Raw genomic sequence first — 21,383 nt, 5'->3', positions numbered from 1 at the left:
TTTTCTTACCCTGGAGCTTTCATCTGTTCATCTGCCACTGATTTAGAGAAGTAAGGCTTCCAAGGAAGAGTGACTTATTTATAGTTTCTGGCACTCTGTGTAGTTGTTCAGGGCCTGTGACTTGGAGTTGAAGTTGATGCTCTTGAAAAGCTGCATTATCTTCTCTGCTCTACTCCTTCAAACATGCACATTCATACACGGCTCCTAGACATCTCTCCTGTCTCAAAACTTTGCCAAGACATAACAGAGCAGGTCTTGCCTGCCAGCCAGGCATGTGGGACTCACTCCTGTGCTTTTTCAATAGCCCACCATGTATTGGGACTTTCTAGCTATGAAGCCCTTGCGAATTTACTCAGGGAATTTACCACTCTGCCCACCCTTCCTTGGGGTCCCCCCAAAGGACTGAACATTCATGTGTGTTAGCAAGAGCCACAAGAATGTGAGAGACTCAGTAGTAATACTTCATAGCAATAAAATTACTTTCTGTAGGCTCCCATTTTGTAAAGATATTTAGGTCACGAAGGCATATAGGGAACCACAGGGGTTTTCCTGCCTCAAAGGATAAACTATGGTAATAGCTTGAGCCTGAAAGTCACTTTTTTCTAAGGCAAATTTTGTCATCTGATTGTCTGAATTCATGGACTGGGCTTGACAACAATTTATTTTACTAGAGAGTATTGAGTATGTGGCTTTTCCTGGTGAATAATATACAATATGATATGATATAATATAATATAATATACCAGGGGTGTCAAAAATGTACACATTTTAAGAGCTGTTATCTATGTATTACTTTTTGAAGTTGAATTGAATTTCAGTAGCAATGTGTAGTATGACATTCACTCAAAAGATGGCATTAATTAAATGAATGCTAGCATCACCATGTGACAGGCAGGACAAAGAAAATGGCAGAAGCACGGTTGTCGTTTGAGGAGCACAAGACCATTTTGAAGTGGTACTTGAAATTTGAGAACGTTGTGGAAGTACAACGGCAGTGGAGGCGTGAGTCTGTGACAGAACCTCCAACATGCCTAACAATTGCACGCATTCGTGGTAAGCTTGAGACACATGGTACAGTGTGTGATGTGCACAAGGGAAGATCCGTGAGGCCTCCCACGGTAACAAGTCCTGCTTCTGCTGCTGTGGTGTTGGAACAGTTTACACGCTCACCACAGAAGTCTACCAAACAATATTTGCCATAATCAGAAGTGTCAGGATGCTGATGGTAACCACTTTGAGCACCTCTTGCAATTGCAGAAGTCAAACGGGACTTGTATTCATCTTTTGCTATTGGTATTTATTGAGTATTATAATTTTAATACAGTTTTTCCCTTTCTTAAAATGTGTATACATTTTTTGGCACCCTCTGTATATATGTTTCTAAACCATAAATCATACAAGATGGTTTAGACAGAGGAATTTAAAAACACACAGAAAACTTTGGTAGCACTGAGATGACTGACTATGCTTAAATGCTTTAAAAAATCTTGAAAAATGTATCAGGTCAGATATAATTTTGTCATGTTTTAATATTTTTATCAGCTCATTTATATGCATAGCAGTTCAAGGTAGTAGAAACCTAAAATGTATATACACTGAATTAAATAGAACGTGATTATGAGCCATAAAATGGCTTATAAAACAAACCACAGATAGTAGTAATTTTAACAAAATATTTTAAAACATATACATAATGCCATTTAACCTTTATGGCAACCCTATGAGGCATGGCTGATTTGGGGTATTTGAGTTTTAGGGAGATTAAATATCTGTCTTAACTTGGGTCCCTAGAAGCAGAGCCTGTGACTTGATGGATTGCTCTCAGGGAAAACCTGTAAGTAAGGGAGGGAAGCAAAAAAGAGCCATGCAAGGATAGTCTCAGGTAAAATCTGCACCACAAGATTCTCAGGAACATAAATCCTGTAGGATTTTCATGTAAGATAACACCTATTTACAGCTAAGCAGCTCTATGAGCCTGCTTCCTGACAGTAGAATTCTGGGAGTTCAAAGGCCACTCCTTGTTCTGTCCCCCTCAGTCATGCTGGTGATATTTCTGCATATATAAATCATTAAGCACTTTGTGGGTCTCCTATGAGTCTTCTTGGAGTTCACTCCATTAGACAAGAGTTTATCTCATAGCCACAAACTCTTCTCTGTTGTTTGAGAGGATCTGTGAGACACATCCTTCATCTCTTTAAAGGATCTTTGATGGGACTGAAAGTACTCTGAGGTATCGCCTTAATTTAACAAAGGATTTGACAGTCATATTCTTGGTTTCATCTTTAGACGATGTTTTTCTGGCAGTGCCTGGATTTGATCTTTGTTTAAAAGCCATTCAAATGTCCTTTGCACTGGACTGCAGCTGCAGTGTAACCCCTTTGACAAATCATTTGCTAGCACTAAGTCATCTGGCTGCCACAAATAAATACCCTGTGGCTTCTAATAGTGCAAAATACCTTTTTATAAAACATCCAAATCTCTCCAGTATTGTCACAGTTCAAATGTATATACTAAAACTGTACTGAATAAGATAAAACCACTCCAGACATATGAGCATAAGGACACGTGACTTATGTATCATAAGGAACTTAAGGCAGATTTTTCTTTCTTCCAACATTTATTAATTACCAATTATGAATTGTATACAAAGCAGATAAGACACGGTTCTCACTCGTGAGCAATTTAGAGACATGATTGACTACATGGAATTTTTTTTTAATTAGATCTAAACCGATGCTGTCTAATATGGTAGTTACTAGCCACATATGGCTATTTAAATTGACATTACTTAAAATTAAGTGAAATAAAAACATTTAGTTCCTCAGTCGCACTGGCCATATTTCAAGTGCTTAATAACCCATATGGGTAGTGGCTGCCCTATTGGACAGCACAGATATAGAACATTTCCATTGTTGCAGAAAGTTTTGTTGAACAGCAATAATCTAGAAAAAAACCAAAAAGATATGATGAAGATAAGCATTTACCTTGTTTGAAATATATTTATCTCTCCTGTACCATATTAAAAAGAGTCAAGTATCAAGGAGCATTCTACATACTTCTTCAGTAAATTGAACAAAGGACTCTAACATGCTTCATAATAAAGAATGCTATAAAACTATGGTTCTTAATATTTTTTGGGGGTCACAGATCCTCATTAAAGTTTACTGAAAGTTAGAAATGTTTTCCCTAGGAAAGTGTATTCATGTACCAAATGGCATGTCTGATTGATTATAGGGTGTAATTAGAATCCACAAAGCCCTTCCATTGGTCCTCTAGGAGGTCAGGGATTCAGGTTAAAATCTCTACTGCAAAGTGAATTTTATTTTCCCTTGGGCTTTCAGTATAAAATTATTGATGCTGTTTATTATTAAATAGGACTTCTGATAATAAATTATACTTAGAATAATGACGATGAAGGTAAAACCAAACATTTCTGACAAACCGTTAAGAATGCAGAGCTATCTTCAAAACAAAAAATAAACCCAATGCTTTGAGCTAAAATTATAACACAGAACCAGCAAATCTGCTCATTTGGGTTGCGTATCACAATCAAGAAAGAAATACAGTTTTAGCAAACTGGGTACGTTTTCCATTGGTCTCAATTCTTTCCTCAGCTCCTGCCTACCTTACAGTGAGAAAACTTTAGGGTAATGGAAGGAGCACTCTAGTAAGTAGCCTTCTAAAATCAAAATTCCTGATATAATTCTAATACATATAATAGATATTTCTTAAGAGTGAGTTTGATGTCTTAATGTTATTTACCTGGATAGTCAGAATGAAAGGGTAGAATTCAGTAGGCCAGGAAGACACTTTTTAGAACTTAGGAAAAAGAGTGGATCTTTCTTTGAAAATCTGTTGAATTAGATGACGTTTCTGTAAGGATAGTAGAATTATACATGGAATTGGCTCCAGGTACGGCTGAGGGACAGAGTCCTACATGGCAATGAGTTTCTGATTTCCAAGCCAACGTAGAATTTGTATTTGTGAGGAAGAAGCACTGAAGCATTCTTTCCAAAGACTGGTAATCCAAACCATATGAGCACTGATTAATGGTTGCCATAAGAAAACCTCAGTTAACCAGAATTCTAAAGTGATGGCCTTTTGTAAACAAAGAAGAGCTTGTTAGCAAAACTCCCTCTCTCCTCTCCCCGTGGCCGCTTTGAATCTGTGGAAAACCTTTTCCCCCAGTATGTATGAATCTCCTTTGCTGCTTTAGTAAGCTTCAGTAAATACAATCTGCTGAAAATAAGTTAGTCTGATCTTATTGTATCCTTCAGAATGTCTGTTTTGTAGATTGGTTATATTTTTTATAGAAGTTGATGTATTGGTTTAGGCTGAATATAAACTGGAAAATTTGGGGGAGGAGTGGCTAATATACTTTTATTTTCTTTCCACTTTTATCTCTTATCAATAGTAGGCAGTAAATTTTCCATTCATTTGTGTATCAGTTGGATGCATTCAGCTGCAAGTAACAAACAATGCTACTCACAGTAACTTCAATTGAAAGGACATTTATTGTTTACCTAGTGAGAAGTATGGAGGCAAGATGGCTAAGGGTGATTCAGTAGTCCAGGGGTGTCCAAACTGCAGCCCATGGGCCAACTGCGGCCCGCAATCCATTGTTAATTGACCCGCAGCAAATTCCAAAAAATATATTTAGTTTACTTAAATAAACCAGGTGAGGCAATACGTACTTCACCTCGAGTGAGTGGCCCAGCTGTTTGTGTATTTTATCGCATATGGCACTTGGTAAAAAACGTTGAAAAAAGTTTGGACACCCCTGAGTAGTCCAATAAGGTCATCATAGACCCCAGGTTCTTTTCATCCTTCCACTCTACCATCCTCAGCTGAAAATCTTTAGTCCTGAGTCATCTTACCTTATAGTTGCAAAATGGTTGCTATAGAGTTAGGTGTATTCATCCTTATACAATAACTTCCAAAGCAGGAAGGGAGAAAAGAGAGCAAAAGAATCTTCTTGTGCAGTTCTCTCTTTTAAGAGGGAGAAAATCTTTCCCATAAGCCCCACCCCCAAGCAGATTTCTTTTTACTTGCCATTGGCCAATCCTGGGTTTCAGGACTACCCCTGGAACAATCATTGGCAAAGGGGAATTTCTGAATTACAGTCGTCAAGGTTCATCTCTTGGGGGAAGGGTACATTGATGCTGAACACAACTTGGGGTCTTTTAGCAAGAAGAAAGAAGGATGGTTGCCCGGCAGGCAGGCAGCAGCTGCACACATATCCTCCATCTTGCTTTTACCAGACCCACTCCTCCTCGGCATACTTTTTATTGCACTACTGAGGAGGCCTTTTGCACTTTGCCTATCGGTGCAAAGGAGAGCGACAGTTAGTGGGTTGGGATATAAGTAGAGGTGTGTGGGCCAATATAAGTGAGCTGCTAAAGAAGTTGCTAATCAGTGTAGCCTCCTCCAGGATTCTGAATTGAGATCTCCTGAAATGTCTGCCTTGAGGCCTCTGATTTTAAAGTTAAAGCTTTAGTGAGAATGCCTGGCTTTGGGTATGAGTGAGCTAGCCAAAGAAATGAAGAGAAAAAGTGCTTTACCTCTGCTCTGGAGGGTGCTACATTAGGGGCAGTCACGTGAACCATCTTTGTGTCCCCTTTTGGCTCGTTAGAAAGACTTTTCTCTGGTGTAACCTGGAGGTTTCATCTCTTTAGGCAAATATCTACCACTTTTCAAATGATGCTTGAGTTGAGCTTGGGGTCTTGAGTTGAACTTGTGGTTTAACAACACATGTAGTTTACCCCTGAAACTCCTAGAGGCAATGAATAGCGTCAAGGCTTACTGTAGGAGTTACGTGTGTGCAGGTGAAAGAAGAAATGGAGAAAACTCAAACCCCAGAGAGCATAGAAGCCCAGTTTCTGACAGTTGGCCCTGCATTTGTTTGTGTGGCAGTCCCTTTAGATGTGTAGCAAGGCTTTGGGATGTGAAGACTTGCAATAATGTGGAAAGAATAATAAATAGTAGATACCACAACCCACTCTTTTTAGTCTTTAACACTTATTCAATATGTTTTTTGTGAAAATTTTAAAGTAATGATATGCTCAATGAAGAAAACTTGAAAAGCATAGAAAAAATGGAAATTTTCACCCATTAATTCTTCTACTCCAGTGTGGATCTTGTCTATAAATTTGGTTTATGTGTGTTTTATTGCACTGAAGTTTTACATTATAGTGTAGTGAAGTGTACCAATAATTTCCTCTATGGGTTATGGTTTATATGTTTTGTTTAATAGTCTTCCCGTATCTCATGATCATGCAGATATTCTGCATTTTTTCTCACATTTTTGGCTTTCTAATTTAGGTCTATAAACTATCTGGAAATGATTTTTTGGTATGGTGTGAGATAAGACTCAAATTTAGGGTTTTTTTTTTAAGATTTTATTGGGGAAGGGGAACAGGACATTATTGGGGAACAGTGTGTACTTCCAGAACTTTTTTCCAACTCAAGTTGTTGTCCTTTCAATCTTAGTTGTGGAGGGTGCCGTTCAGCTTCAAGTTGTCCTTTCAGTCTTAGTTGTGGAGGGCGCAGCTCAGCTCCAGGTCCAGTTGCCGTTGCTAGTTGCAGGGGGCATAGCCCACCATCCCCTGCGGGAGTCGAAACCGGCAACCTTGTGGTTGAGAGGACACACTCCAACCAACTGAGCCATCCGGGAGCTCAGTGGCAGCTCAGCTCAAGGAGCCATGTTCAATCTTTTAGTTGCAGGGTGTGCTGCCCACCATCCCTTGCCAGGAGTGGAGGAGTCGACCCGGCAACCTTGTGGTTGAGAGCCCACTGGCCCATGTGGGAATCGAACCGGCAGCCTTCGGAATTAGGAGCATGGAGCTCCAACCGCCTGAGCCACCAGGCCAGACCTCAAACTTAGTTTTTTAATATGCTTATCCAGTTAATCCCCACATATTTATTGACACCCCCTACTGATTAGTAATTCTATTTGATCAAACTTGATTAGTGGATACATAATAGCTTATTGATATGAGATAATTTGTTTGCTCATTCCCCTATTGTCAGAAGTTTAATTTTCATTGTAATAAACAATAGGTGATGAATGTGTCTTAGAATGCTGATGTACAAGTAAAGTAGGGCTGTTCACCTGTCTCTCCAGTAGGTCTCAGTCACTTCCCTTCTCTATGGAAGGCCCTTCCCCATGAGATTACACATCTCGAGTTATTTCTCACTGTGCAAATGTTGTGATGGTCATGGAGATGCACCAACTAGACCTTCCTTCAGGAAGGACTAGTTGTCTCAACTGGAGGCAATGCTGTTCTCAACCGTCAGCTTTCATCTCCTCCAGAGATTGCCTCAGCTGTTGATAGTGCTTCGCTCAAGTTCACGTCCTTCCCAAGGTGGGCCATATCCAATGACTGACTGAGGCAGAGATATAAAGGTCCAGCCATTTCAGCCCAATGTGAGAGGCTGTCTGTCATTGGGCTGACATCAGAGCTAGACTTCTCCGTCTGTCCAAACCTGCTCCCATCTTATGCCTTTCACAGATGTTGATCCCTAATACACATCCTGTGCACTGAACTCCATCTCAGAGGCTACTTCCCAGAGAACCCAACCCGTGATGGTTGCCTTCTTTGCTTAGAGCCAGGAAATAAGCCAGTAAGCCTCTCACTGCCTACATAGATTATATGCAGGCCAGGATGACCTGGGGAAGAGAGAAGTGCTCTTAATATGAGACAGGTCTCTTGACGCTTAGAAATGTGCCGAATGGAGTTGGAAAATCCATGAATTCTTTGACAAATTTTAGTTCAGCTCTGAATATGGAGAGAAAAGGGGGCAGGGTGGGAGGGGAGGGACAATAGAATCTTTAACATTTCTAATATATCCAAAATGTATTTTGGAAACTAAGCTTCGAGTTATATGCATAATAAAGTTTATTTTCCATTATGAAAGTAATACATGTTTCTAGTAGAAAATTTAGAAGAGAAGGAAGACAAGCATCCCATTATTTTGAATTTTATTGTTTTACATTGTTATGAATCACACCATTTATATAATTTTGTTATAGCACATTTTTCACTTAATCTTCTAACATAAAGCTTTTTCCATACTATTGTATCTTTTTATAAACATTATTCTTAATGGCTACATCATATTATATCCAATAAATGCACTATAGTTTATTTAACCATAACATTGACTATGTGGTCTGTTTATAGTCTTTTGCTATTATAAATGACATTGCAAAGAAATCTTTGTGTATAAACATTTTTTTCTATATTTAATATTACTTCCTTGGGATAGATTCCCAGAAGTGGAATGACTGGATGAAGGGGTTTGAACATAGGCTTTTGATTCATGTTGCTAGATTGCTTTCCTGAAGGGTAATATAGGTTTTCGTGTTTACTTTTTGATATGGAATAATGAAGATTTTGTGTAGTTTTGTGCTGTCTGGGTGGCCGGAGACCAGGTGAAGAAACCTGGAGCAAAGCAGATCATAGAACTGTGCTTCTCTAGTTGGGAGACCTTTTCCAAATGGACATGGCCCAGCCTTCATCACCTCTCCACTTTCAACTTCCATACTCACCATCTCTCATCAAGGATACAAGTGAAGCAGGGACATTACTCATTCGCTTATCCTGTATGGGGATTTGAATAACCTCATAATAGAGAGTGTCCTTCTCTGTATAGTTATAGGTCCCTGTAGGTAAATGTGTGACCAAGATGGTGCCAACTCAATGGTCAGTGATGAGTCTAGGAAGTCTAGAGGGAAAGATCTCTAAATTTAAGAATACTGCTTTGAAGTTCGGGGCCTAGTACTGCTTCAAAGATTAAAGATCGACCACTTACTAAAACTCAATATTTAATATTTTAAAAATGATTCAGTTCCAACTTCCAAATAAGTTTAAATTTTAAAATTAAGTACAGAATTTCTCTCTGAGGCTGTGGTTTTTCAAGGGTAGCAAGACTCATCAAGCAATTTGACTTTAGCTTGTTGAGAGATTCTGAAAAACATCCAGATTGTCGATTTTAGGCCTCATTTCCTACAAATATACCAAAGCAGCTTTGTTTCTTTTGTCATTAAGACATTTGATTTGCCTCCTTACCCCCTACCCAAATTCATTTCACAGGGTGGACTGATTTTCAAGTACCATAAACACCCAGTTCTACTGGGTGTTCTTTGACTACTAGAGAAACTGGGCCATGTTTGAGCCACACACCTTTTACTGCGTCTCCCCTGGCATGAGATTCATGTACATTGGCTTCTTCTCAGAGTGAAGTTGACTTTCTATCCTGAGTCCAGAATTTCTGTTGGCACATGGTGATTCCCAAACAGTTTGAGGCTCGTTTTAATTGGCTCTGGCCATCTCGGTCCAGCCAGGTTCACTGAGAGGGCCCCTCCCTGTCCCTTCATGAATGGCCACAGAAGCTTTCACTCTTGGCTCTGCGTTCTAATAGCCCCTCTTGCATGGACTGTGCCAAAGCAATGCTTTGAAATATTCGTCCATATCATGTGGCTTTTCTTGCTGCAGTTTCTGTTCTTTTTTATTGTAGGATCTGGAGACTCACCGCTAGAAGACGATGAAGTCGGGTACTCACACACTAGATATAAAGGTGAATGCTTTGCTTGTGTGCTAATGAGACCTGCTGATGCCAAGAGAACTTTCTTTTTTGCCCTGCAGAGCAGACTATAATAAAGTGACCAGACCACACATTTAAGTTCTAATTACCTGTCCGGAGAAAAACGGTTACAATTAATATGCATATGCTCCCATTTAAAAAAAAACACAAAAAACAAAGATGAAAGAAAGAAAATAAAAGCATTTGGAAATCTTTGAAGTGCTGACCTTCAGCACCCCAGTGGTCATTTTATTCTTGTAAGTTTCTTTACTGTTCTTACTTCTGCAAAGCCAAGTTCTAGCTGATGAAAGTGAAAATCAAGCCATGAGTCCTGCCCGATTCATACATTACAGCCAGAATCGTCCAGAGTAAACCACCCGAGGTCAAATCTGGACCCAGTGCTGCTAATGTACTGAGATGAATGGGGACCGAGAGAACTTGATTTTCATAAGCTCATTTCATTGTGCTCTTTCTGAGTCCAGGTTGGCTCCCAAAATGATGAGTGAAGTGTGTTGTCCCATGAAACTTCAATTTAATGATAAAGCACTCCATCTCTACACGTTTCCAGCAATCTACCCCCTAGCAGGTATCAAAAGCGTAATCCAGAAACTTCTATGTAGGTTCAGGTAAGTATGTCCACAAATATTATTATTGGCGAGTCATTTCTCTGAAGCTTAGGAAGCCCTAGGAAAAGTAAAGGTAAATTTAGATTATTTCTCTCGGAATCTGGTTCCCATTACAGTGGAGAAATCATTTGAAGAAAATTGGTTAATAAAGTCCCACTGTGACATTTTGCCCAGGAAATTTGTCCACATTTTGACCAGAGGACACTGCCTTACTCAGTTGTGATATGTCCGATTTACAAGAGAATCAGGGTAGTGCTGGTCAGTCTTTGGTTGGAGACAGTCTTTCAGTTGTTTTCCACACAAGTGAACAATCTTTCTAATGTAATGATTGATGCCCATGCCCAGGTGTGTTTCCCACCATATTCCATATTTGTTTTTGATCTGTGAATGCCAATACTCATTCCTGTCTACAACTCCTATATTCATTGTCTCAGGAATTAACTAGTCAAACAAAGCCTCAGTTTGTTAATTAGATGCTTGGGGTAATACCAGAGGTATTCTGATTGCTAATACTTCTTAATTAATTGAGGGTTTAAAAAATATTTTTTTTTCTTTGAGTCCCTTGTTGAAAAATTTTCAACACTTGCATGCACATGTGACCCTTCACCTGTACAGTAGGTGTTATCTTGTGCTCGCAAATCATTGTTGCCAGTATTCATCCTCACCCCACAGCATGGCAAGTGTGGAAGGTAGACCAGACGGCCAAAATATGTGCCTGCCCTAGAACTTATCCTGCATGTTTATGAATAAATACTTCTCAGGAAATTGTTTGCATTGTCATTTTTTTACTTGTAAAACTTAGAGGCAAACCATTGTTAATTGGGGGTTTAGCTGTAGATCCTCAGGCCCCCGCACAGTGCCTGGCACAGAATATGTATTCAATAAGTGTTTTTGAATTCAATTTAAGTAAAAGAAAAAAAAATGAAATTTAGCCACATTTATTGTGTTCTCAGAATGTGGCAGACATTGCTTTTGGTTCTTCTTTTACTTGGAATGCCATCGTGTTGTCACACTAATTGAGGGAAAGGGAAGGCATGTAGAGATACGTCGTTATTTCTTATTTACAGATGAAGTGAGCACAGATTAGAGAGGGTAGCTGGCTTTCTCAGAGTCACACAACTAGCAAACATTATGTTTAGATCTGAAATTCAGATGTTTTGGCTCAATGTCCAGATTTTGCTAGTGGTTCATTTGTAGTCTGCTACAGGACACCCCAAGCACTCCAGTGAATTGGAATGCTTACCACATTGGCTCAGGAGGATGAAAAACCTGTCCTGAATAATCAATTTTGATTTCTCCCTAAATAAACCCTGTCTTAATTGAAGCAGCATAAGAGCTTCCTTTCTCTAAACCTCTATGTTAAACGTTTTGCTAATTCAGTTAAACTCATGGTGCTTGTATGCACTTCAAATTCAAGTCCCTCACTGACATTTTAATTACTATCACTGCAGGACTGCTCAACTGTCAAAATGTGTCCTGAAGATTTGCCTTCGAAAGGAATCCGAAAGAAATTCCTTTTGTAAATAAATGAAAACAAGATGTTTTTCCCACACATTGACAAGAGCACAACTTTTGGCTGTGCCCACAGCACTGCTAGGAGGATTTGAAGGGTCAGAATGTGGGGCAAAGTCTGCTAATTTTATGTTGTATCAAAATACGTGAATTTGTGATACAAGTATTTGCAGCTCATTCTCTAATGTACCTGTTAGTCTTAAATATTTGCCCTCGGTACATTTGTGGAAAAGACAACCAGAATGTGTGCGCTAAGAGTTGCAGATATGCTGCCTCATTAGTTTACTCTAAAATCAGCCCTCCTAAACTCATGCCAAAGTCCAGAAGTTGGGGGTGTGAGTGTTTTCAACATTTGGGTGAAAAACAAATGGAGAATTAGACACTCTTCTAGTTTGTACATCAGTGGAATTGTGACCAGGACCCAGAATGCAAAGGGGATTTGCCCTCAGTGGAAGGGTTACAAGAGACGACTCAAAGTTATCGGTCAGAAGAAGGAGTAAGGAAGCGGGCATGAGTGAGAGATGGGTAGGGGATCGGAGAGGAGTAAGACAGAGTTTCAGTCATGCAACTTTAAAGCTAGATGGAACTTTAACATAGTTTAATCCATTCCTGTCTCTTGTAGACGAGGAATCGGGTTCCCTGAAAAGTTGAGTGAATTTTCCAGGGTTGCTAGGAGTTAGAATGTGTGCCCAGTACTGTAGCCACCATACTGCACTCGCTCACTCCGTTGTCATCATCTCCCTCTGGGTCTCCCACATTCACTCCCACGTCATCACACTTGCCCCATCTCTAATGAGGACTTCCTTTTCTCTCTTCAGTCAAGGTTTCCACAGTTTGGCCTGTGAGATGGTGGGAAAAGAGGCAGTAAAGGGGAATTGTCCAGAGAAGAAGAAGGCTAGAGATGGGGAAACACAGAAGCATCACAATCTAGAAGGGGAGCGGGGCAATCAGGAAAACTAAGGAAAGAGACGGGGGAAGTTAGGGAGAAGGGTGGGGCGGGGCTAGATTGTAAAGATAAAGAGGTAAAGTGACAGGTGGTTTTTAAGCATTAATATGGACGTCCTCTGACGAATTATTAAAAAGTGCTTCTTTGAGATTAAAAACACCAAGTGCATTTGGGAGTTTCCTTTAGGTGATCTTTCCTATGACAGCTGGAAAAGAAAGGCGGAAAGAGAGAGGAAGAAGAAATATACCTCACTTCTAGGAGTCACAGAAGCTAGGAGGCTCCAAATCTCAGTTTTATTGGAGTGGTAGGAGGTATTAATGGACTTCTGATTATAGAAGAAGGAATATCCACAGCTTGGCACTGCTAAGCAAGCATACCCCAAGGGCTTCTCCTTTATCTGTGATCTTGAAATCCAGTTTCATGGCCTACCTAGAGCCTTCACCAAAGAAAGCACTAAAGCATTTGTAGGTAGAAGAAAATAATGGAGACATATATGCTGTTTTGTACTTTACTTCAGGGTCCAGATTTTTCTCATTTAAAAATGTTAGCACAGACGATATGTGTAAACATCAGAGGAAGGAAACTTTGTTTAAGGAAGGTCTGTAAGCCTGCTGTCAAGTAAGCTCCTATAGTCTCCATCCGCATGGTTGAGTTTAATCAGCTCTATGCTGAGGACATCACTTTTACCCAGAAAGTACGTGGAATACTGCTTGAGTCCCGACTTTAGGACCCACTTGCAGCTGTCTGCAAAACACTGTATCATGAAGTGTTAGACAGAGGAGACATGGCAACACAAAAGTGAAAAAGGCCATGCACCAGACCTGGACATGGCTGAGAAGCACTCAGAAACACATCCTCGGAAGAGACTTCCTGGCAGTCAAGCAGGGTGTGTCCTTCCTGGCCACATGGTGGCGCACGAACTCCACTCACTGACAGCTCAGGTGGGGGAGTGGAGTGGGGCCGGGCAGCTACAGGGAGGGGGCTCCTTCCTGTCCGTGGCACTGAGAGCTCAGCAGGCTTGAGGGAGCTTGTCACTGGTTCCCATCAATTGTGCAACGGCCACTGTGGGAACTCCCCACTGAGCTAATCATGCCCTAATTTTATGGCTGTCAGCGAGCACCTACCAGAGGCACATAGGAGAGGTTCTGATTTATTAGTGTCATCCTAGCTGTATTCCGGGCTAAAAGGAGACCAAAATCATGACACCCTGAACTTTGCCATTTGGGAAGGGTATCACTCTCTTCCCTACATGGGACATAACTGGGGACATCTGGAAGGGGGGGGTTGCTTCTCTATGTGAAACAATTGTGACTTTAAGCCAAAATTATGTCCTGTGGCAAAAACTTGGAAACGGTAGCTTCACTCACATTCATTAAAATAGGATTATGAGTTTTTAGGGAGAATATGCATACAGACTTGGAAAAAACCTAAGTTAACCAAGTCTTAAACCAGTCCCCCCCAACCATGTGTGGCTGGTTGGAGTTAGGGTTCACAATGATACCAATTGCCCTCAAGAGAATTATGTATCTCGTTAAGGGAAATAATGAAAAGAACGAGTGTTTATTGAATATTTACTATGTGCTAGGTAATGTGGTAGGTGCTTGGTATGCATTGTTTTTAAGAGCCCTATGATATAGTTGTAGGTATCAACTCAGAGAGGTTAAGTAACTTGTCCAAGATCACACAGCTAGTCATGGAGGAAGGCAGATTCTGTTCATATATGTCTGTCACTTAATCCCACAATCATACCTTCCCTTCCCAGAGACACCTTAAAAGATATGGGGCACTGTTTGGATGTCCAAACTCTGGAATGCAGCCAGTCAGGGACTTCAAGAGTGAGGAGACACATTTTCTAAAGAGGTCATTTTCTATTTCCTTGTTTGTTTCTGCTACTTATAGACACCCCGTGGTGCTCCCCAATCAAGGTGAAGTACGGAGATGTGTACTGCAGGGCCCCTCAAGGAGGATACTACAAAACAGCTCTGGGGACCAGGTGTGACATTCGCTGCAGGAAGGGCTATGAACTGCATGGCTCTTCCCAACTGATCTGCCAGTCAAACAAACGGTGGTCTGACAAGGTCATCTGCAAACGTGAGTATCCCAGAGTCAAGTTGGATCCTCGAGGCCAATCAGGGCCAAAGTTCTTTTGCTCTGAGATCAGGGCTTTTTCCTGAATGTCTTGTGGTCTTTGATGAGAAAAACTCTCCTTGTGAGCAGAAGCCCGTGGGTTTCTAAGATGTGGGAATGAGATGACACCTTTCAGACAGAATGGCGTGATCAGCTGTTTGGGAAAGGGGGAGAGAACAGCGGTTTGTTCAGCAAACAGGTTATGTTTGTTCAGTAAGTGCTGAATCCTTTAAAGGTGTTAAGAGATTTCGAAAGAAGACACACACAAGCTTTGCCATCAAGGGTCTCACAGAATAGCATCAGAGACAGCAGGGCAGAGATGTAAACCATGACAGAAGTACAAGAATGGTGCTAAGTCATGGGCTTGTGGTAAAGGAGACAAGAATTGTTCTCCCAAGAAGTAGAGCTTAGGGAGGCAGGCAAAGAGTTACTGAAGAATGCTGCTTATTCCATGAGAGGAAGTATGCCTCAGGGGAGAAGGTTGGAAGAGCCCTGCAGGGACTGACTTTTAGCTTTATGAAAAGTCATATTTCATTGTGGAAACTGTAAGTGGTACAGCATTATTGAAGCACATTTTAGGTGCCATCGTTTTTCAAAACAGCCATCATTTATTGAGCATCTGTTGTGTGCCAAGCATTTCACATACATTCGATTTTTGCAACAACCTATTGATTTGGGTGCCATTACTTTAACTTTATTGTTGGGGAAATTGAGGCTTGGGGCTGCAGCCTATGAAGACTATGCAACTGGGTGACTACAGTGGTCACTTTTAGTGCTTCCCCCAGATCTCCCCGGATGCCCTGTTCCCAGTTCTGTGTCCATCCTTTAGATTCTGAGTGCTTTGCTTTTAATGACTTGCACCTTTGATCTTCTTCAGAAGAAGACGCTGCTCCTTCAGAGGAATTCCCTCTTTGTTCTGATGGGGAGAGGGTCCCACGTGGGCACCCTGTAGCTGTCCAATACTGACTGGTAAAGGATTATGAACGTCTAGCTTCCTTGCCTGGGGGCAGGACAAACTCAGGTGTCATTCATGCCCCAGAACTCCCTTGGGGGAGCAGGCTGACTTTGCCTGAGTTGTCACCTTGCTGGGCTTCCACCATTCCCTTGTCCTGCCTCCCCCATCCCTCCCTCGTCTCCCCTGGGAGCACTTTCTTATGAAATCATTTGCACACCAATCTTTGTTTCAGGGTGTGCTTCCGAGGAACCCAACCTAAGACAGTGACTTAGCTGGGATGCCAACCCCAGCTAGTCTGATCGGAGACTTCGTGTCCCTTCTGTGCGACATGCAGCCATCCATTTTTTTTCCTCTAACTGTGTCCATTATATTTAAATTAACTTTTCACCCTATGCTTTCAGTTTCTGGACTCAAACTCTACGGACAGAAACTGCGAAATGCTGAACCTGGTTTTCTCTTTTTCAGAAAAGCGGTGTCCTACCCTTGCCATGCCAGCAAATGGAGGGTTCAAGTGCGTAGATGGTGCATACTTTAACTCTCGGTGTGAGTACTATTGCTCACCAGGGTACACATTGAAAGGGGAGCGGACCGTCACGTGTATGGACAACAAGGCCTGGAGTGGCCAGCCAGCCTCTTGCGTTGGTAAGACGATCACAGCCCTCAGGAGATGCGTGCTTTGGGAGGAGCAGGCGGTGTCATCCAGTGGATTGAAAGGAAGCATCAATATTCCACGTGTAAAGCATAAGCACTCAGCTTTGCTTTTGGTAGCTCCCTTTATCCCTAGTTCTCTGGCTCAGCACAGACCCAACCTCATTCTCTATCCTCCAGCTGACTTCACAGCTGATGGCTTTCATCTGACATTTGTCTCTTTCTTGGCTTGCTATTGAGGCAGCTGCAGGCTGACAGAGGGAGGGCACATTCCCGCTGCTTTAGATCAGGATCTGCCTTGTAGCGTTGAGCAGTTACTGACATTTGCAGAGATGGTCCTGCAGAGAGCATCTGTGTTTTTCAGCCTGCAGATGTAGTTCCTTTCCTGTGGATTCCGCTAGTCAGCAAGCACTCAGTTTGCTGAGCTGGAAGGTATTTGGATATATTACCTTACTCTGGGTTTGTTGAGCAGTGATTCTCAGGTGTTGTCTGGGAGCAGCAGCATCACCTGGGATCTCTTTAGAAATGCCAATTCTCAGCTCTGCTGAATCAGAAACTCTGGGGGTGGTCCTAGCACTTTTGCTGTAATGAGCTCTCCATGGGGTTCCAAAGTGAAATAGAGAGCCACTGATCTAAGGCAGTGCTTCTCAAACTTGAACATGTATCGCAACTACCTGGGGACCTTGGTAGAAATGCAGATTCTAATCCAGCAGGTCTGGGGTGGGCGCTGGGATTCCGCGAGTGCATGCTCTAGTGCAAGGTCTCTGAACCTCAGCACAGTGGACTTTTGGGGCCAGATAATACTTTGTCATGCGGTCCTGTCTTCTGCACGATAGGATGCTTAGCAGGTCTTTGGCTTTTACTCACTAGATACCAGTAACCAGTAATATCCTCCCGCCCCCAATTGTGACAACCAAAATATGTCTCCAGACATTGTTAAATGTCCCCTGGAAGAGGGAGGAGAGGAAGGAGAAAAATCACTCCTTCATTGAGAATCACTGCTCTAGGGACAATGGATTCCCACCCTGGCTACTTACTAGAATCACCTGAGTATCTTTTATTTTATTTATTTATTTATTTATTTAAAAAGATTTTACTGGGGAAGGGGAACAGGACTTTATTGGGGAACAGTGTGTACTTCCAGGATTTTTTCCAAATCAAGTTGTTATCCTTTCAATCGTAGTTGTGGAGGGCGCAGTTCAGCTCCAGATCCAGTTGCCGTTGTTAGTTGCAGGGGGCACAGCCCACCATCCTTTGGGGAGGTCGAACCGACAACCTTGTGGTTGAGAGCCCACTGGCCCATGTGGGTATCGAACCGGCAGCCTTCGGCGTTAGGAGCACGGAGCTGCAACCGCCTGAGCCACTGGTCAAATTTGGGAAGAACTTTACTACCTTTATACTCAAAATAGTGCAATTAGACCAGCACTGCCAGCACCAGCAGGAAGCTTGTTAGAAATGTACAATCTGGGACCCCACCCCAAACCTGGCAAATCAAAATCCACATTTAAAAAAAAATCCTAACATACTTCTTTTAAAGGGGAACAGGATATTACTGGGAAACAGTGTATATTTCCAGGACTTTTTCATTGGGAAACAGTGGTGTGTTTTTCCCAGGACTCATCAGCTCCATCCAAGTCAAGTTGTCCTTTCAGTCTTGGTTGTGGAGGGCGCAGCTCAGTTCCAGGTCCAGTTGCCATTGTTAGTTGCAGGGGGTGCAGCCCACCATCCCTTGCGGGAGTTGAAACAGTAACCTTGTGGTTGAGAGCCCACGCCCCAACCAACTGAGCCATCAAAATCCACATTTTAATAAGATCCCCAGGGGATTCCTGTGCCCTTAAAGTGTTGGGGCAGACTGATCCAGGGCAGTGGTTTGCAACTCTGGTCGCCATTTCAATCTGAATCTCTGAGGCCCTGGTGTTTTCCCAAAGCTCCCTCCAAGTGATTGAGAATGACTGTCCCAGGAGATCCTTTACTCATAAACTGTTAGAACTGCCAGGACCCACCATTAATCAGAATATTCTAGTCCAATCCCCCATTCTACACATGAGGCCTGAGAGGTTACCTGACTTGCTTGAGTTTGCATAGAGCCAAGCGTTTGTCTCCAGGTTTGCAGGCCCGAAGTCCTGGAATGCAGGCACAGCTGTGGCACTGATGTGATAAGGCAGCTGGCCATAGGAGCGTGGCTTGTGCCCTGCTGGGACCTGCCAATTCTACAGAGAACTGTTCAGCTCAGTCTGCTAATGTGCTTTACCCCAAGGACTCTTGCCTGCCTGCTCAGTGTCTGAAGCAAGTACTTCAGGAGTAAGACTGAAATTGGATGCTACCCTCTGGGGGTAGATGTGCAACAGCTCCTCTGGCCTCGGTCCCAGGGATGTCTCCATGATGGTACCACTGTCCACTGTCTTCTGGCTGCATCAGCCACCCTCACTCTGCTGTTATGTAGTTAATGAGCTGTAGCCAAAGTAGCTGGCCCAAGATGTGATCAAAACCTTTCTATATCAGAGTCGCTGCCTGGACCATTCCTTATATCATTTGATGAGAGCACCAGGTCCAAATAATTACTCAGATAACGGACTTAGACTTACCGTATTTTGCCGTGTATAATGAGCTCCTGTGTATAATGCGCACCCACGTTTTTGGCCCACACTTTTATTTTCCCCCCCTTCCGCCTCTCCACCCCAACCCCCCACTCCAATTCAAGCCGTTGTTTCTCAGTCTAGTTGTGTAGGACACAGCTCCCTGGCCCATGCTGGTATTGTGAGCCTTGGACTCCCTGCAGCTGAGGCAGTTGGTTGCCAGTTGTCGGTCGACCAGTCGTCGCTCACGGCAGTTCTTGGCGGCTGCTCATGGCAGCACAGCAGCCCGTGGCCGCCCAGCTCCAGGGAGAGCTGTTGTTCACAATCTTAGCTGTAGAGGGCGCAGCTCACTGGCCCGTGTGGGAATCGAACCTGCGACCTCAGCATTAGGAGCACAGTGCTCCAATCACCTGAGCCACTGGGCGGGCCCCATTTTAATTTTTAATTCAAATTTTTATTTGTTTACATTTAGGTACTTGTTTTTTTTTTGTATTATAAAGGAATTTTGGCATTGATTTTTTTTTTTTAATCATATTATGGTACAAGAAATTTTATGTAACAAATAATTACAAAGCACAAGGTACAAAACACAGATACAAGGTACAAGAAATTTTATGTACCGGTAACAAATTTATGATATTTACATATCATCAAAGGCCAGGAACTCTTTGTCGTTGCAAGTTCATTTTAAGTTCAACAAAACCGATTATTGTATTCCAGGGTATATTTTGCATACGGATATCATTATTGGTTTCTAGAGTTACACTTTTAACTCATAAGCATTAATAAAAGAATTAAAAATATTTATATAGATACAGAATTAATACTACACATGTATAATGTGCATCCGTATTTTTCCCTCACAAATTTGGACAAAAAACTGCACATCGTACATAGAAAAATACGGTATTCTGGGCTGCTTTTTTTACTAGGGTTCAGGTAGGAGTTTGTATTGGTCAGTAATTGGGAAAACAGAAACCAAACTAGGTATTTCAAACAGAGGGGGATTTAATATAGGGAATTGGTTACAAAAGTATAGTAAGAGCAGGAGGATCAAAAGAGGAAAAACACTGTTATTAGAGATGAGTTACAGCAGAAAGCCATTCCAACCAAGGGCGGGAGGAGCAAAAGTGGGATAGTAGTATCACACAAAGTCCATAAGCCCACCCTTGATGCTGACATTTCTATAACTAATACCATCATTGAGAATGAAGGCAGGAGCCCACACTCCTGCTGATATTTCAGGAGCCCAGGAAATCTTCATTGAAACTCCTACCAGAAGCATCATGGCTTCCACCTTCTTCCTGATTTCTATTCTCATGGGAGTGCCTCTGATTGACAAACCTATCTGGAACCCAGCTGGCAAAAGGAGCCTGGGAAATGTAACTTTGAGACTTTTAGTCTGGTCAGTAAAGGGGAGAGTATAGAAAAATTGAGCATCAACAGAATATTTGGCACAGCAGCCCTTTTCTGGGTTTTAGATTTCTCCCCAGAATCATAGTACTTGTCAGTAGTGAAGACTGCAAAGCAGTGCTGGTCATCCTGTGCAGGTAGAATAGTGCTGAGGCTGTGAACTTTGGACATGCTCCTCTTGAAGGACGTAATCTAAGGCCAGATGTTCAGGTCAAAAGGGCCCCTCACAGATGTTGCTTTCAGTATCTCTCCTATGACTTGGTGTGTGCAAGCTAACTCTTCAAAACAATCCAACAAGTTTTGAATCTCGCCTTCCTCACATTGGAAGGGGCAGAGAGGATGGGAGGAGATGCTCAAAACTTTCTGCTAAGCAAAGCATTGGCAAAGAGTTCTCTAGGGTTCACACTGTTCAGATGTCCAGATTGTGTGCAACAATGGAAAGAGAATGCTAATTATTCTCAAAAAGCAACAAGCATGTCTTAAGCTGGACCAGATGGGCCTGGAATCTTCCCAGAGGGAGAGAGAAAGAACCACAAAATGAACCCCAATTTCAGGGGATTGAGAGTTTGCCAGGGCAAGGTTCAGACACATTTGGGGGAAAGGGGAATTGGCATGCAATTAGGTAGGAATGGCTGAAAGGGTACCAGTGAGTCACAGAGCATTGAGCTTGCAGGAAAAACAGAGAAGTGGACAAAGCAAGCAGACAATTCTTCCTTTGATTTTGGTGATGCATAAGCTGGAGTTTGTCCCCAGTGAATTTTACTCCAGGGATATCACTGACTCTTTTGGCTTTAAATGTATTAAATTAGTTTAATCAGTTTGTGTGTTGGTGGGGCTATGGAGACCTTGAGCATAACTAAGAGCATCAGCCTATTTTAGAAGGTGACACATGGTGGCTGAGTAGTTCCCAGATTTCCACACAACCTTGAACAGTGCATCTTGGCCAGAGCTGTGCTGAGTGCTGAGAAAATTGTCCCAGTTCTCTTCTAGGCCTG

General features: G+C 42.2%; 1 protein-coding gene across 2 annotated transcripts in view; it reads left to right on the top strand.

Annotated features, from left to right (window-relative positions):
• Positions 1-21,383, top strand: part of SRPX (sushi repeat containing protein X-linked) — an 86,787-nt gene that overhangs the window by 34,668 nt on the left and 30,736 nt on the right. Inside the window, exons 2-4 of one of the 2 annotated variants that reach the window (XM_019747837.3) lie at positions 9,520-9,579; positions 14,569-14,760; positions 16,217-16,393. In XM_019747837.3, the coding sequence (XP_019603396.2) occupies positions 9,520-9,579; positions 14,569-14,760; positions 16,217-16,393 (429 nt within the window). The remainder of the gene's footprint in view (positions 1-9,519; positions 9,580-14,568; positions 14,761-16,216; positions 16,394-21,383) is intronic. The other variant, XM_019747838.3, reaches the window with a different exon arrangement.

This window comes from Rhinolophus sinicus, chromosome 18 (genome assembly GCF_057876585.1).
Source record: "Rhinolophus sinicus isolate RSI-liver-muscle chromosome 18, RSI-T2T, whole genome shotgun sequence".
Lineage (NCBI taxonomy): Eukaryota > Metazoa > Chordata > Mammalia > Chiroptera > Rhinolophidae > Rhinolophus > Rhinolophus sinicus.
This window is presented reverse-complemented; position numbering and strand designations above follow the sequence as displayed.